The sequence below is a fragment of the Crotalus tigris genome, unplaced genomic scaffold (assembly GCF_016545835.1).
Source record: "Crotalus tigris isolate CLP2741 ecotype Arizona unplaced genomic scaffold, ASM1654583v1 scf7180000020992.475769, whole genome shotgun sequence".
In the NCBI taxonomy this organism is placed as follows: domain Eukaryota; kingdom Metazoa; phylum Chordata; class Lepidosauria; order Squamata; family Viperidae; genus Crotalus; species Crotalus tigris.
Window position 1 is genome coordinate 360,809 of NW_024098302.1, and position 15,106 is coordinate 375,914.

Genomic DNA, 15,106 nt, shown 5'->3' on the forward strand with positions numbered 1-15,106 from the left:
GCCATTCGCTTAAAGCAGAGGTAGGCAACCTTGGCTCTTTTTTTTTTATTGAAATTTTTTTAAATTTTACAAAAAAAAGTTCCCTTCCCCGACCCTCCCCTACCTCCCCCAACCTTCCCAGAGCTGAATACATGCTTAGTTAAAATTAAAAAAAAATCTTAAAACACATATATTCCATGAACATATCCGAATACATTAATTACACAAATTATAAAATAATTGACAACAGTATATATAAAAAAAAACAAGAGAGAAAAAAAGAAACAGAAATCTTAAACTTTAAATATAAGTTATTCAAAAACTAAATAATATTTTTTTATATCCAACTTATATTGTATAAAATCTATCCATCTTTTCCATACCAAGAGATACTTCTCTTGCGATTGATCTTTCAAAAAAGCCGAAATCTTTGCCATTTCCGCCAAATAAGAAACTTTAAGAAACCATTCTTGCAAAGTAGGCAAAGATTCCTTCTTCCAACATTGCCGGCAACCTTGGCTCTTTTATGACTCGTGGACTTCAATTCCCAGAATTCCTGAGCCAGCCATGCTGAGGGGAAAGGGAGAGGTTTCCAAGCTGAGCCATGCTGGCTCAGGAATTCTGGGAGTTGAAGTCCACAAGTCATAAAAGAGCCAAGGTTACCCACCCCTGGTCTAAGGGCTATTCTAAGTGTTATTTATGTAGCCTAGGGGTAGGCTACCTTGGCTCTTTTATGACTCGTGGACTTCAACTCCCAGAATTCCTGAGCCGGCCATGCTGAGGGGAAAGGGAGAGGTTTCCAAGCTGAGCCAGGTTGGCTCAGGAATTCTGGGAGTTGAAGTCCATGGGTCATAAAAGAGCCAAGGTTGCCTACCCCTGGCTTAAGGATTGTATGATCTGTTTAACAACTTCAGTGGTTCACTTCACAATTGTGCCCCCACCCCAAAAAATGTTGTCAAATTAGGTGCGATTCATTTAATCGCTCTGCTTAGCAATGGAAATTCTGGCCATAAGTCAAGGGTTGCCTGTACAATAAAATTTCATGAACAGAATAATGAAGTAAGGATATGAGCTAAAACAATGAAGCCTACAAATCAAGAAAGGAATTTGTGATCCGCAGGTAGTCCTCGGCTTACGACCACAGTGGAGCCCCAAATTTCCATTGCTGAGCGAGAGATTTGTTGAGTTTTGCCCCGTCTTACGACCTTTTTTTGCCACCGTTGTTAAGTGAATCACTGCAATTGCTAAGTCAGTAACCTGGTTGTTAAGTGAATCTGCCTTCCCCACTGACTTTGCTTGTCAGAAGGTCGCAAAAGGGGATCATGTGAGCCCGAGACACTGCGGACCATCATAAATCTGAGTCAGTTGCTAAGCTTCATGAATTTTGATCACATGACCAAGTGGATGCTGCAATGGTTATAAGTGTGAAAAACGGTCACCAGACGCTTTTTTTCAGTGCCGTTGTAACTCTGAACAGTCACTAAAGGAACTGTTGTAAGCCCAGGTCTACCTCTACTCCTTCGACCCTCCTACAACACCCCTGCCAGGTAGGCTGGCCTGAAAGAAGCAACTCGGAGTCCCCTGGGGAGCCTACAGAGAGACCTGCTCCTTAGGTCTCCCCTCCTTTTCGCCCAGCGCCTTCCCCACGATCCCACTCTAGGCGTTGCCCGAGGCAAATTTTCCCGCTCAGGTTGCCCACCGGCCCCCGGAGGGCTTGGCAGCGCTGCGGGGACCAAGCCGAAGGGTTAATTCGATAGAGTGGCCGGCTGCTAGAGCGGCCATCCCTGCTTTTGGCGGGGGGGGGGTCCTTGGCAAGGAGCATCCCCCTCCCTGCCTTTTCCGCCTTCACCCTCCATTCCTGCTGCTGCTTTGCAGAGAGCGCTTCTCCGGGATCTCGCCCTTGCAGTTGCGCGGGGCGAAGGGGGCCCGGCGGAGGCATTGAGGGCGCAAGTGAGTGAAACACCCCCGCCCCGAAAAAAAGCGCATAAACGGGTGCAGTGATTGCTCAGCTGGGGCTGATAAGGCGTCCATCAAGCCCTTTGGAGGGGAGACCTTGGTGCAAAGCGACTCCCCAATAGCAAAAAGGCTTGCAGAAGGCTGGCCTGGTTGCAGCTGGTCTGGATCCAAATCCCATGGTGCTCAGCCGGCTGGGGAGGATGGGGCCGGGACCCGATCCCGCTACTCTGGAGAGAGGATTATGCAAAGATGGGAGAGTGGTGTTTTCATTGGGGGGGGGGAGGGGGAAGGACAGCAGCCAAATTATGGGAGGTGCTTAGATCAAAACAAAATAAGAGTATGTTTGCTGAAGATGCTTATCTGATATACATCTTAGATATGGGTAACTGAACTATAGTTTGTTGACCATTGTTTCTCAACCTTGGCCACTTTAAGACCTGTGGACTTCAACTCCCAGAAATGGCTGGGGACTTCTGGGAGTTGAAGTCCACAGGTCTTAAAAGTGGCCAAAGTTGAGAAACAATGATTTTTTTTAAGACTATCATTTATTTATTCTCTTATTTTCTTTGACATAGGGGAGAAGGCTTCACCCCATTGGCAGCATCGGTGTGAGTCTTGACTTGGGAAAGTTTGCCCTCCGCCGTCCCAAAAGGACTCTCTGGCCGATATCAAGGAAGGCACCCCCGTCTGGGCCTGACATGGGATAAGAACCCCTCCCTCCATGGCCTCCAGCAAAGCGATCCGGAAAGAAAGGGAGACCCCCTCATCCCTGCACCTCCCAGTCCAGCTTGCTCAAGCAAAGGGAGTCAAAATGGAGGAGAAAGAAACAGCCTGTGCCGAACTGGCCGAGGGAGCTCAGAAGGAACCGTGTGTCGTCCAGGCTGGTGGCCCCTCGGAAATACCGAGATGGGGGTCCCCACTGCAAATCAAGCAGGAGCCGGACGAGGGCCTGGCCCAGCGCTGGGAAGCCCAATGGCAGAATTTCTTGAAGATGGTGCAGGCCCCACATGCAGGTTGGGGGACCCCTCCGTTGCCGGAGCTGGTGGCTTTTAGTGACTCTAAAAGGGTCCCGCCCTCTGACGGGATGACCCCGCAGATCTTCGGCTGGAAAGTGAAAGAGGAAGTCTGCGAGGAAGAGATGGGGAACACGGAGGCCCAGAGGCAGCGGTTCCGGCATTTTTGCTACCAGGATGCCGAAGGGCCCCGCGAGGTCTGCAGCCGTCTCCGGGAGCTCTGCCACCGGTGGCTGAAGCCGGAGAGGCACACCAAGGAGCAGATCCTGGAGACCCTGGTGCTGGAGCAGTTCCTGGCCATCCTGCCCCTGGAGATACAAGACTGCGTCAGGGACAGGGGACCGGAGAGTTGTGCCCAGGCAGTGGCCGTTGCTGAGGGCTTCCTTCTAAGGCAGAAGGAGGTCCAGTTGGTGAGCGTTGGTCCTATCGCCTGTTTTCCACCTTGTCTTGGTGGATTGACCTTTAAAGCTCATGTTGACTTCCTTCAGTTGTGATGGACTGTTTGGGGAACACTGAACTGTGCCCTGAGCCAGGGGCATTGTCAGTGCTCTCCCTCCAAAAGCTGAAGGTAGCCCCCCAGAGGTCCATCAAAAGTCTTAGCAATTTAATATTTTGGGGGGGTGCTTTTTAGTCAGTCTTCATTCCTGGCGACTGCATAGACAAGTCCCTGTAGTTTTCTTGGCTAGGTTTTTGGAAATGAATTTTCCTTGCCTTTTTTTCTAGCGCTGACTTGCCCCGGGATGTTCACCTAAGACAGGATTAGAACTCAGGATCTCTTCATTTGTAGCTCAGGGTACTGCACCAAACTGACTGTCTGGCACGGCGTTTCCCAGCTTTGGCTGGGTGGACCTTCAACTCCCAGAGTTCCCCAGCCAGCTATGCTGAATTCTGGGAGTTGAAGTCCACGCATCTTAAAAGAGTTTGCCCAGGTTGAGAAACACTGGTCGAGCAAACCATCAAGGGGAATCTGTAAATAAATACATACAACCTGGTATGTGCATTTAATTGAATTAAAACTGTATGTGAAATGAGGTCAGATTTAGGCTTCATCCTGCCTACGCCCATTTTGCAGAGCCATTAATAGAACAAACGGGATCCTTAGTTTGGAAAAAGAGGGCCGGAAAGTTTGATCTTTTTTAAAGTTCTACGATTTTGCGTCTCAAGGAACTGTTTTGAACAGGTGCTTTTTGGATAGCTTGGACTACAACTCCCATCAGTGCCATGCTTAGCTGGGGAGGGCCATTGTTGGCTGTGGCTGATGAGCGTTGTAGTGCAACACATCTCAAGGGAAGAGCTGATTTCATAGCCTTTAATTCCCAGGGAAAGTTAAGTTTTTTGACACAAGCCCTCTCATTATAACAGCCAATAAGAACATATTTGAACTAGGCTTCACATTAATATTATTATTATTATTAATAATAATAATAATAATAAAGTTGGAAGGGACCTTGGAGGTCATCGAGTCCAACCCCCTGCTCAAGCAGGAAATCCTATACCAGGGGTAGGCAACCTTGGCTCTTTTATGACTCGTGGACTTCAACTCCCAGAATTCCTGAGCCAGCATGGCTCAGCTTGGAAACCTCTCCCTTTCCCCTCAGCATGGCTGGCTCAGGAATTCTGGGAGTTGAAATCCACGAATCATAAAAGAGCCAAGGTTGCCTACCCCTGCCCTATATCATTTCAGACAAAGGGCTGTCCAGTCTCTTCTTAAAAACTTCCAGTGTTGGAGCATTCACCGCTTCTGGAGGCAGGTTGTTCCACTGGTTAATATCAATACTTAAATATGAATTTCATCTACCACACTGTCAGCAATTTGATTCAGGGCAGCAAAGACCAGCTTTGCACATTTGGAGATCGTGTGTTTTTTAATAGAAATGAAAAATCTCTCAATCCTAAATCCTGGTGGCTTTGAGGGCCTTTTTGACGACAATGCAGGTAACCCTCAATTTACAACCAAAATGAACCCCAAATTTCTGTGGTTAGGCAAAACAGCCATTAAACAAGTTTACCCCCATTTTACGATTTTTCTTGCTATGGTTGTTAAGTGAATCACTATAGCTAAGTTAGTAACACGGTTGTTAAGTGAATCTGGCTTCCCCATGGACTTTGCTTGTCAAAAGGTGGTCATGTGACCCTGGGACGCTGCAACTGTCATAAATACATGCCAGTTGCTAAGCATCTGAATTTTGATCACGTGACCATGGGGGAATGCTGCAAAGGTTGTTAAGTGTGAAAAATGGTCATAAGTTGCTAATTTCAGTGCCGTTGTAACTTTGAACGGTCACTAAATGAATGGTCGTAAGTCAAGGACTGCTTGTATAGAATATGTTTTGGGCCATCATTTTCTTCTGGATGATTTTCTTTCAACTTCCCTCTCGAGAGATTTCCTTGTGGTCTCCCATTCAAACCCTAACCTGGTCTGACTCCCTTAGTTTTCCAAGTTCAGCTGAGCTTGTCTAGCTCAGGGGTCTTCAAACTTGGCCCTTTTATGACTCGTGGACTTCAACTCCCAGAATTCCTGAGCCAGCATGGCTCAGCTTGGAAATCTCTCCCGTTCCCCTCAGCATGGCTGGCTCAGGAATTCTGGGAGTTGAAGTCCATGAGTCATAAAAGAGCTGAGGTTGCCTACCCCTGGACTAGAAGACCTCCAAGATCCCGTCTAGCTCTATTCCAGGGGTAGGCAACTTTGGCTCTTTTATGACTCGTGGACTTCAGCTCCCAGAATTCCTGAGCCAGCCATGCTGAGGGGAAAGGGAGAGGTTTCCAAGCTGAGCCATGCTGGCTCAGGAATTCTGGGAGTTGAAGTCCACAAGTCATAAAAGGGCCAAGTTTGAAGACCCCTGTCCTAGACAGTCACTTCTCTGAAATGGTGTAGGGCAGGGCTAGGCCACCTTGGCTCTTTTATGACTCGTGGACTTCAACTCCCAGAATTCCTGAGCCAGCATGGCTCAACTTGGAAACCTCTCCCTTTCCCCTCAGCATGGCTGGCTCAGGAATTCTGGGAGTTGAAGTCCACGAGTCATAAAAGAGCCAAGGTGGCCTACCCCTGGTCTAGGTGGTTCTGCCTGCTGCAATTCAATTTACTTTCTCAACGTTAATAAAAACAGGATTCTAATGTTATATAGTCAGATTGTCCATTTTTTTGTTTCAATATCATGGGGTTCCTTTGAACTGAGAGTGATCCTTTGTTTGCTCTTTTAGGGTCAGGATTCCTTTGAGGAAATGACAGTGAACCTTCCAAGGATCCATCAAGTCTGCTTTGGGGCTTCTCGAAAGCTAGGTGCTCTAAAGGGTGAGTTTTTTTTTCCCTCCGGTGCCCTAATCCAGTGTTTCCCAAACTTGACAATTTTAAGGCATGTGGACTTCAATTCCCAGAATTCCACAGCCAGCATTGCTGGCTGTGGAATTCTGGGAGTTGAAGTCCACATGCCTTAAAATTGTCAAGTTTGGGAAACACTGCCCTAATCTATTGGTAGGACAGACCTGATCCACCTTACAGGATTGGTGTTTTACAGGAAATAGGAAGCAGGAGTAAAAAATCAAGGTGTGGTAATAAAAATCAAATGTGCTGGATTTGTGCTGGGAAATAAATAAACGATGAGATTGCTTTAACAAGAAGGCGGAGATTACGGTGTTGCTTTAAACCAGCCATGTCAAACACAAGGCCCGGGGGCTGGATGCAGCCCGCGAACTGGTTTCACGTGGCCCGCGAAGCCATCCTGGAAACAGGGAACGTCCCCCGCTGCCTTGGCCCTGGCCCGGGCTGGCCGGGAGCCAATGTACAATTTTGTGGTGGCCATCTATGCTGAAACGCATTCAGTCTTAGCTCCATAAGCCCCCCCTCCTCATGGCCTGAGAGGAACAGTGAAGCTCCTCCAGTGGACCATGCCTTGGCACTTGCCCTGGTCCCACTCTCTTCTGCCAGAGACCCTCAGATCTGTCCCACTCCTGCCCAGGCCCCCCACAGGCCCCCTTGACGCGAACAATGTAGAGCTGGCCACGCCCACCCAGTAGGCCACACCCACTCCATCCACGCCCACCCAGTAGGCCACACCCACTCCATCCACACCCACCCAGTAGGCCGCACCCCTGAGGGCAACCGTAATGCTGATATGGCCCTCAATGAAATTGAGTTTGACACCCCTGCTTTAAACAAAATGCAAGCGGAGAAAAATACGATGTGCACCCCACCACATCTCCTTGCAGTGACAAATACATCTAGCACAAAGGTAGGCAACCTTGGCTCTTTTATGACTTTTGGACTTCAACTTCCAGAATTCCGGAGCCAGCATGGCTCAGCTTGGAAACCTCTCCCTTTCCCCTCAGCATGGCTGGCTCAGGAATTCTGGGAGTTGAAGTCCCCGAGTCATAAAAGCGCCAAGGTTGCCTATCCCTGATCTAGCACATCAACTATCTATACTAAATTAAGAGGGATAACCGTTACTTCCTGCAGTGGTTGCCAGTAGTTGCTCGGGCAGGAAACCCTATAGCATTTTGGACAAATGGCTGTCCAATCTCTTCTTAAAAACTTCCAATGTTGGAGCATTCACAGCTTCTGGAGGCAGGTTGTTCCACTGATTAATTGTTCTAACTGTCAGGAAGTTTCTCCTTAGTTCTAAGTTGCTTCTCTCCTTGATTAGTTTCCATCCGTTGCTTCTTGTCCTGCCTTCAGGCGCTTTGGAAAATAGCTTGACTCCCTTTTCTTTGTGGCAGCCCCTGAGATATTGGAACACTGCTATTATGCCCCCCCCTCGTCCTTCATTAAACTAGACATACCCAATTCCAGCAGCCGTTCCTTATATGTTTTAGCCTCCAGTCCCCTAATCCTCTTTGTTCCTCTTCTCTGTACTCTTTCTAGAGTCTCAGCATCTTTTTTACATTGCGATGACCAAAACCGGATGCAGTATTCAAAGGCCTTATAAAGCAGCGGTTCTCAACCTTTGTGTGACGGCGACCCCCGTCACACGGACGCGGCGCGCATGCGTGGCGGCGCCTCCATGCACGGCGCGCATGCGTGGCGGCACCCCCTGAGGGGGAAAATGGCGGATTGCGTTGTTTGGCGACCCCCGTAAAATGGTCGTTCGACCCCAAATGGGGTCGTGACCCATAGGTTGAGAACCGCTGTTATAAAGGAACACTGCTATCATGTTACCCCTCGTCCTTCTTTTCATTGAACTAGACATTGCCCTTTTGCTTGCCACAAAAGGGGATCACATGACTCGGGACATGGCAATCGTCATAAATATAAAGCAGTTACCAAGTGTCTGAATGTAAATCAAATGATGCTGGGGGTGCTGCGATGGTCATAAGCCACGCTTTTCAGTGCGGTTGTAACTCTGGACCAGTGTTTCTCAACCTTGACAATTTTAAGGCATGTGGACTTCAACTCCCAGAATGAATTTAAGTCCACATGCCTTAAAATTGTCAAGGTTGAGAAACACTGCTCTGGACGGTCACTAAATGAACTGTTGGAAATCGAGGACTACCTGTATTGAATTATTAGAATTAGAAGAATTAGAATTAGAAAAATTAGAATTAGAATTCTTTATTGGTCAATTGTGATTGGACACACGAGGAATTTGTCTCTGGTACATAAACTCTCAGTGTACGTACAAGCAACAAATGGTAAATCATGATTATAATCATAAAATGCATTCATCATAAATCATAAGGTAGAACACACAGCGATGGTCAAAGGATACTAAAGCAATCAAGAAATCATACTAGGATATTAAATAAAACAGTATAAATCGTTAACATACAAAGTTATAGCCATCAGAAGATAAGGAGATATAACAGGAAAGATGAGAAGAAGAATAGTAATACAACCTAACTAGATAGTTTTGACTGTTTGTGGGAATATGTTGTTTAGCAGAATGATGGCATGGGGGAAAAAATTGTCCTTGTGTCTAGTTGGTTTTTTTTTTTTCTAGTTGTTATAACATTCCACCCATTTTTAGTAAACTTACCGTATTTTCCAGCATATAAGATGACCCCCGACTTCGGCGCCGAGTCGCATGCCTAGAAAATCGTCTTATACGCCGGAAACTACTGTTATTTCCGGCGTATAAGATGACTCGGCGTATAAGACGACCCCCCCGACTTCGGCACAGATTTCAATGCTTTCGAAAGTCGTCTTATATGCCGGAAAGTACGGTATATTAAACTTAATTATAACTTCTTCCCATCTTACAACAAACTCTGGGCAGCTTCCCAATCTACTTCTACTTTTTTGTAAGGTTGCAGAATCTTGCAATTCTGAAAGTATGAGTACATAATGTATAAATTACCCACCATCTCCCAAAAGTGCTTTTTTCAGGAGGCAACTGGACTTTCTTGTTTTTCTTTGAAGACGTTTCGCTTCTCATCCAAGAAGCTTCTTCAGCTCCTACTGGATGGTGGGGAATGGAAGGATTTATACTCCTTGCAGACCACTGATCATTTGCCTTCTTTTAGAGAGTCATTGAGGCTACTTGGAGGTTTACCTGTGTCCTTAGGGTTACCTGAGTGTGTGGAGCCATGTTGGCTGCAGGATGTTTTCTGCCCTGTCTCTCTTCGCTGTTGAAGACAGGCGCAGGTTGTTGGGGATGAGTCTGTGTTGTCTGAATGTCAAACTGAAGTGCAAATGGTTCTGATGAAGCTTCTTGGATGAGAAGCGAAACCTCTTCAAAGGAAAAAAAACAAGAACGTCCAGCTGCCTCGTAAAAAAGAACACCTTTGGGACAACCATGACCTGGATGACTGAGAATCTCCATAGACCAGGGGTAGGCAACCTCGGCTCTTTTGTGACTCATGGACTTCAACTCCCAGAATTCCACGAGTCATAAAAGAGCTGAGGTTGCCTACCCCTGCCACAGAGTCCAGTGTTTCCCAAACTTGACAATTTTAAGGCATGAGGACTTCAACTCCCAGAATTCCACAGCCAGCAACGCTGGCTGTGGAATTCTGTGAGTTGAAGTCCACATGCCTTAAAATTGTCAAGTTTGGGAAACACTGCCATAGACAGATACTCGCCATCTCCTTTACACCCTGAGAAGGAAGGGTCCATTTTGAGCTTCTTTTCTCCAGCCATTGTACAGCTGTGGGTCCCGCCCTCTTTTATCTGGTGTTTTCCAAGGCAGAATCTCTTTGCCGTGTTTTCAAAGGTCTTTCTCACCTGCCATTACACTGTAATGTTTTACATGTGATGCTTAGGATCTGGTGGGTGTTATTATGGTTATTATTCCACTGTGGCCAGTGTAGGTCAGATGCGCATTTCAGAGATATTCCAGTGCTGTTCATTTTTAAGGAGTTTTTTCTGCACCGAGCAGAAAAATAGCTAGTTCACATGTTAGGCTAAGCTTGGGGGTTTGCCGTAATCCTCCACCAACAATTGTTTGCGAACGTGAAGATAAGTTAATCTTTATTGTCACTTTTTTACTTTGCATCACCAAAGGCCCATGTCTTGAAGCTTGGCTAACAATGTGCCTCTGCAGGATGCATAGAAATCATGGGATTTTTCTCTACTATCCATAGATCTTCAAAACCCATTCTCAGTCTCTAAGCCCCATTCCCAGTCTCCTTCACCAGAACAACCAAGAAAAGTGTTTGTTACTCAAGGAATTTCCAGGAGTAACAAACAAGTTGTATATCCCACCTAAAGGAACCATATAGAGCCAGTATACCTAACTATCAAAGTCGTGTCTGTGATGGATAACCAAACTATCAAAACCAGTGGTTCTGAATGGAGAAGAGGCATTTATAGATCTCAAGAAAAGAGCAACTTGTAAGGCATCCATTCTGGGAATAAGGGCTGTAACCATCATCGCTAGTGCTAGTGATGTCATTCCAGAAGCGTTGGTAGTAGTAGGCCAGAACACAGAATTTATGTAGACACCTCTAAGGATTACTTACAGCTTGCAGCCAGATGTATGTCATAAGAAATGATGGGACACGCCGGCACACATTAAAAATGAAAATCTGTTGCTTGCTCTCCAAAGCGTACACATATATAACACCCATATGAACATGCTATGTACGTACATATGTATATACCCACACCCTTACATATAAATACATATAAATATTAATTGCTGTCCATCTTGGAATACATAGCGGAAGGAGGACGCTTGAGAGTTCACAAGGTTGACGCTGTACGGAACAAAACTGTGGCTGAATCTGGATGTTCTGCTTCGGATACCACGGAGCCCCCTTCTCCCAGAAGGGAACAAGGAAAACAGGACATGTAGCGCCCCAGGCAATCTTGTGGGCCCTGCTCAAGCAGTGCTTATATGCCGTGTCCTGGATGGAAGGGAGGGAACTGCCAATAATCTTTTCTGCCGTCCTCCCCACTCTCTGTACCTCTCTGAAGCTTTAATTTGTGAGCCATGCAAGGAGGCTTCCCACGGCACGCTTAACATAATCGGTCCCTCTTTTCTATGCAGATTAGGAAGTAAGTCAGTAAGACCTTCCCAATAGGGTGCCTATCTATCCCATCATCCTCAGCAGGCATGGGCAGTGGAGTGGAGGGGATGGGAGAAGACAGACCCTTCCAACTTGGCCCTTTTACGACTTGTGCACTTCAACTCCCAGAATTCCTCCGCGAGCATAGCACGGTGGCTGAGGAATTCTGGGAGTTGAAGTCCACAAGTCATAAAAGGGCCAAGTGGGAAGACCCCCTGCCTTATCTGATCAGCACTGAGTTGAGGAAGGCCGCTGGTAAAAACTACAGGTAGTCCTTGGCTTATGACGGTAATGAGCCATAAGTAAAGACGACGTGGGTCATCCTGTAACCAACCCGATTTTACAAACTATTTTTGTGGTTATTCAACAAATCACCATGGTCATTAAGTGAAGCCAGACTCCTTAAGTGAATTCTGTGGTCATTAAATGAGCCAGTTTCACTATGGGATGCTTTTGCCAAAAAGTGGAAATAAATGGCACTTGGGGGCAAAAACATTGCACGTTGCGGTCATGTGAGAACGGGATTCTGCAAACAGTTGTCATTTGACTTTGGGGGGGAGGGGGCAGCCATTACCATTAGTCCTTGAATTACAACCAGAATTCAGCCCAAAATTTATGTTGCCAAGTGAAACATTTGTTAAGTGCGTTTGCTCCATTTTACAACTTTTTTTGCCGCAGCTGTTAAGCGAATCATTTGCATTTGTTAAAATAGTAACCTGGTTGTTAAGTGAATCTGGCTTCCCCATTGACTTTTGTTTGTTAGAAGGTCGTTAAGAGGTGACTCCGGGACACTGTGACCGTCATAAATATGAACCAGTTGCCAAGCATCTGAATTTTGACCACGTGACCACGGGGATGCTGCAACCGTCGTCGGTGTGAAAAACGGTCATAAATCATCTTTTTCAGTCCCGTTGTAACTTTGAACGGTCGCTAAACCAACTGTTGTGAACTGTTGTAAGTCGAGGACTATCTGTAGAACCTTGGAACAGGTCGAGTCTACCTGTAAGTTTTTCCCACAAATTCACTGTATCCTTCTATTCTTCCTCCAGCAGGGGGCAGGCTGTTGAATGAACAGGAGCGGCCATCTCTCTGGGCCCAAGGTTACCTTGATCGAGAGTCGGCCGGCAGGACGTCGCTTCCCAAGAACCAGGACAGCCTCTTGCCACGGCCTGGATTGGGCAAATTTTCCGAGAACGAGCTGAGGCCCGAAAAGTCCTCGGTCCCCCTGCCGACCAAGAGAGGCTCCGAAGCGATCCCGTGTAGGGTGGGCTACAAAGATCTCGGCGGGATCCTTTTCCAGGAGAGGATCCAAGAGAGCCCCCGGCAGAAGCGCTGCGTCGTGCTCCGCCGGCGGATCCAGACAGAAGAACGGCTCTACAAGTGCCAGGATTGCTGGAAAAGCTTTGACCACCGCTCCCACTTCATCCGCCACAAGAAGATCCACACGGGCGAGAAGCCCTTCCAGTGCGCCGACTGCGGGAAGAGCTTCAATCGGAACTCCAACCTCACCACCCACATGCGGACCCACACGGGCGAGAAGCCCTACAAGTGCTTGGACTGCGGGAAGAGCTTCCGGTGGAGCTCGGATTTCATCGTCCACGAGCGGACCCACACCGGGGAGAAGCCCTACAGCTGCGCGGACTGCGGGAAGGCCTTCCGCCGCAGCTCCAACCTCACGGCCCACGAGCGGACACACCGGGGCGAGAAGCCCTACAAGTGCTTGGACTGCGGGAAAAGCTTCACCCGAGGCCTGTACTTGATTGCACACAAAAAGACGCACTCGGGGGAGTGAGCGGGTGCGAGCGTTGGTTAGTGGCGCCTCGGCCGTGGGACTTTTCCTGAGGAGGGCATCAAACGTCTCGTCTGAATGGCATCCGTCGCAGTTTTCGCCTCAGTGGGGAACAAAATGGTCGCCCCTGGGCTTGGTTGGAGGTGGGGGGGAGCTCATCAACCTCTCCAGATGACCAGTGATGGATGAGATCCACAGTAGTCCCACCCCAGGCAAGGTTGGCCCACTAAAGTTGCAAAAAAAGTCAGCTGGAACTTCATTCCGGCGGACGGTCCCTCTGGCGAATCCTTTGTTCCAAGCCCAGTTGATCAGTTCCAAGAGTAGGGCAATTTGATACAGTGACCCCATTTGGAACGATAGCTTCTCTCAGGACGCGATTCACTACGGTGGGAGCAATTTGAATTGCCCAAAACCAAAACTGGGAGAGCTGAGAAAGACCTGGTTAGCAAGGCATGTTTATTCTGGGTCAGACGGTTTCTCCATCTTGAGGCTAAAGGAGAGGGCCTTTTTTTTTTAAAGAGTTGCAGAGGGATGCAGATTTGAACCGCCCAAAGCACTTTGGAGCAGTGGAGGCACCTGCTTAACCCCTTCTTCATTCCGTTAGAGCAGAGTTCCCCAACCGTTCGGAGTTGGCAGCCCGGATCGGGGGGGGGGAGGGGAAAGAAGGGATGGTTTTGTGTGGGTGTGGGTGTGAACACAACCACCATAGCTCGCGCAGTAGGACCGTGACGGCTCGCGCGAATGGGGTCACGAATGCCTGTGACGCTCGCGCGAGTGGGGCCAGAAGTGCAACTATGCCCGCCTGCAAACATGCACCGGCCAGCCCCTCATGCGGGCCCGGTGGCCAATGGGCCATGGCCCACAGGTTGGGGACCCCTCCCTTAAGAGCAGGGATCTTCAAACTTGGCCACTTTTAAGACTTGGGGACTTCAACTTCCAGAATTCCAGCATGGCTGGCTGAGGAATTCTGGGAGTTGAGGTCCATAAGTCTTAAAAGTGGCCCGGTTTGAAGACCTCTTGATTTAGAGCAACCGTTGATTTTTCTATGGATCAATTTCGGAAGATCTTAATGTCAAACACCAGCTGCCTTTAAGGGGTGGCAGACGGGCATTGTTTGCATTTAAGAGAAACCTTTTGGGAATCAGATCCAAAGGGCATTGCCCAGCACTTGTCTTTTGATCTGCTTGTCATGTACCAGCTAGGAAGTAGAATGTCTCTTGTTATTTTGGCTTTTCCCAAGTGCAGCCCATCCATCTGTACTATGGGCATAGTAACAACAAACTTACCATAGGGCAGTGTTTCCTCAACCCTGATGGCTTTAAGATGTGTGAACTTCAACTCTCTGGCTGGGGAATTCTGGGAGTTGAAGTTCACACCTCCCAGAGCCATCAAGGTTGAGAAACTGCCATGTGTTCATTCGGCAGATTACATTCTATTATTTCAAGATAAATATATGTGAAGGGCTTTGATGGCTCAAAGCTGCTATACAAAGCTCAAGTATTTATTATAATTATTATTTTTTATGACTACCTGTCTCTTTTGAGGAGCTGGGGGTTGGATTTTAAGATTTTTGGCATGTCAAAACAGCGACAAATTCTGCTTTTGCTCCGATAGTAATTCCGCCGTTCTACACAATTGTGGCTTTTTTTTTTTTTTTTTTTTAGCTTTGGGGAGGTGCCGAAAGAGGTTCTCATTTCAAAAAAAGAGAGGAAAAAACAGGAAAAAAAGAGCATCCATTCCTAGTCTTTATAGAGGAGGAGAGGAAATTTAATAAAAAATGCAGAATAAATTCGGTCAGCAAATACGCCAGGGAGCAATCTGTCTAATCTGGGGGTAGAGAATCGGAATGCCCAAATCTACATGAGGGCATTACTTTTATCGCGTGCAAAGTTTTTGAGGTTGGCAAAATGGTTTGATCAGGTAGATC

At 47.4% G+C, this 15,106-nt stretch overlaps 1 protein-coding gene across 2 annotated transcripts; it reads left to right on the forward strand.

Annotated features, from left to right (window-relative positions):
- The first annotated feature begins 1,718 nt into the window (after window positions 1–1,718).
- Window positions 1,719–14,705, forward strand: LOC120319912 (zinc finger and SCAN domain-containing protein 30-like). 2 transcript variants are annotated; one of them, XM_039369267.1, is made up of 4 exons: window positions 1,719–1,929; window positions 2,511–3,358; window positions 6,150–6,240; window positions 12,443–14,705. In XM_039369267.1, exons 2-4 carry the CDS (start codon window positions 2,657–2,659, stop codon window positions 13,180–13,182), a joined length of 1,533 nt encoding a protein of 510 aa, XP_039225201.1. In that variant the 5' UTR covers window positions 1,719–1,929; window positions 2,511–2,656; the 3' UTR covers window positions 13,183–14,705. The 2 variants fall into 2 exon arrangements, with proteins under 2 accessions (XP_039225201.1, XP_039225200.1); XM_039369266.1 differs by having other exon boundaries at window positions 1,720–1,929; window positions 12,440–14,705.
- Window positions 14,706–15,106: the final 401 nt, after the last annotated feature.

Bases quoted from the DNA above. Each gene is read 5' to 3' on its own strand.
- LOC120319912 (XM_039369266.1), top strand. From the start codon at position 2,657: ATGGCCTCCAGCAAAGCGATCCGGAAAGAAAGGGAGACCCCCTCATCC. The intron at 3,359-6,149 runs GTGAGCGTTGGT...TTGCTCTTTTAG, and splicing joins GGCAGAAGGAGGTCCAGTTG to GGTCAGGATTCCTTTGAGGA. The intron at 6,241-12,439 runs GTGAGTTTTTTT...TTCTTCCTCCAG, and splicing joins AAAGCTAGGTGCTCTAAAGG to CAGGGGGCAGGCTGTTGAAT.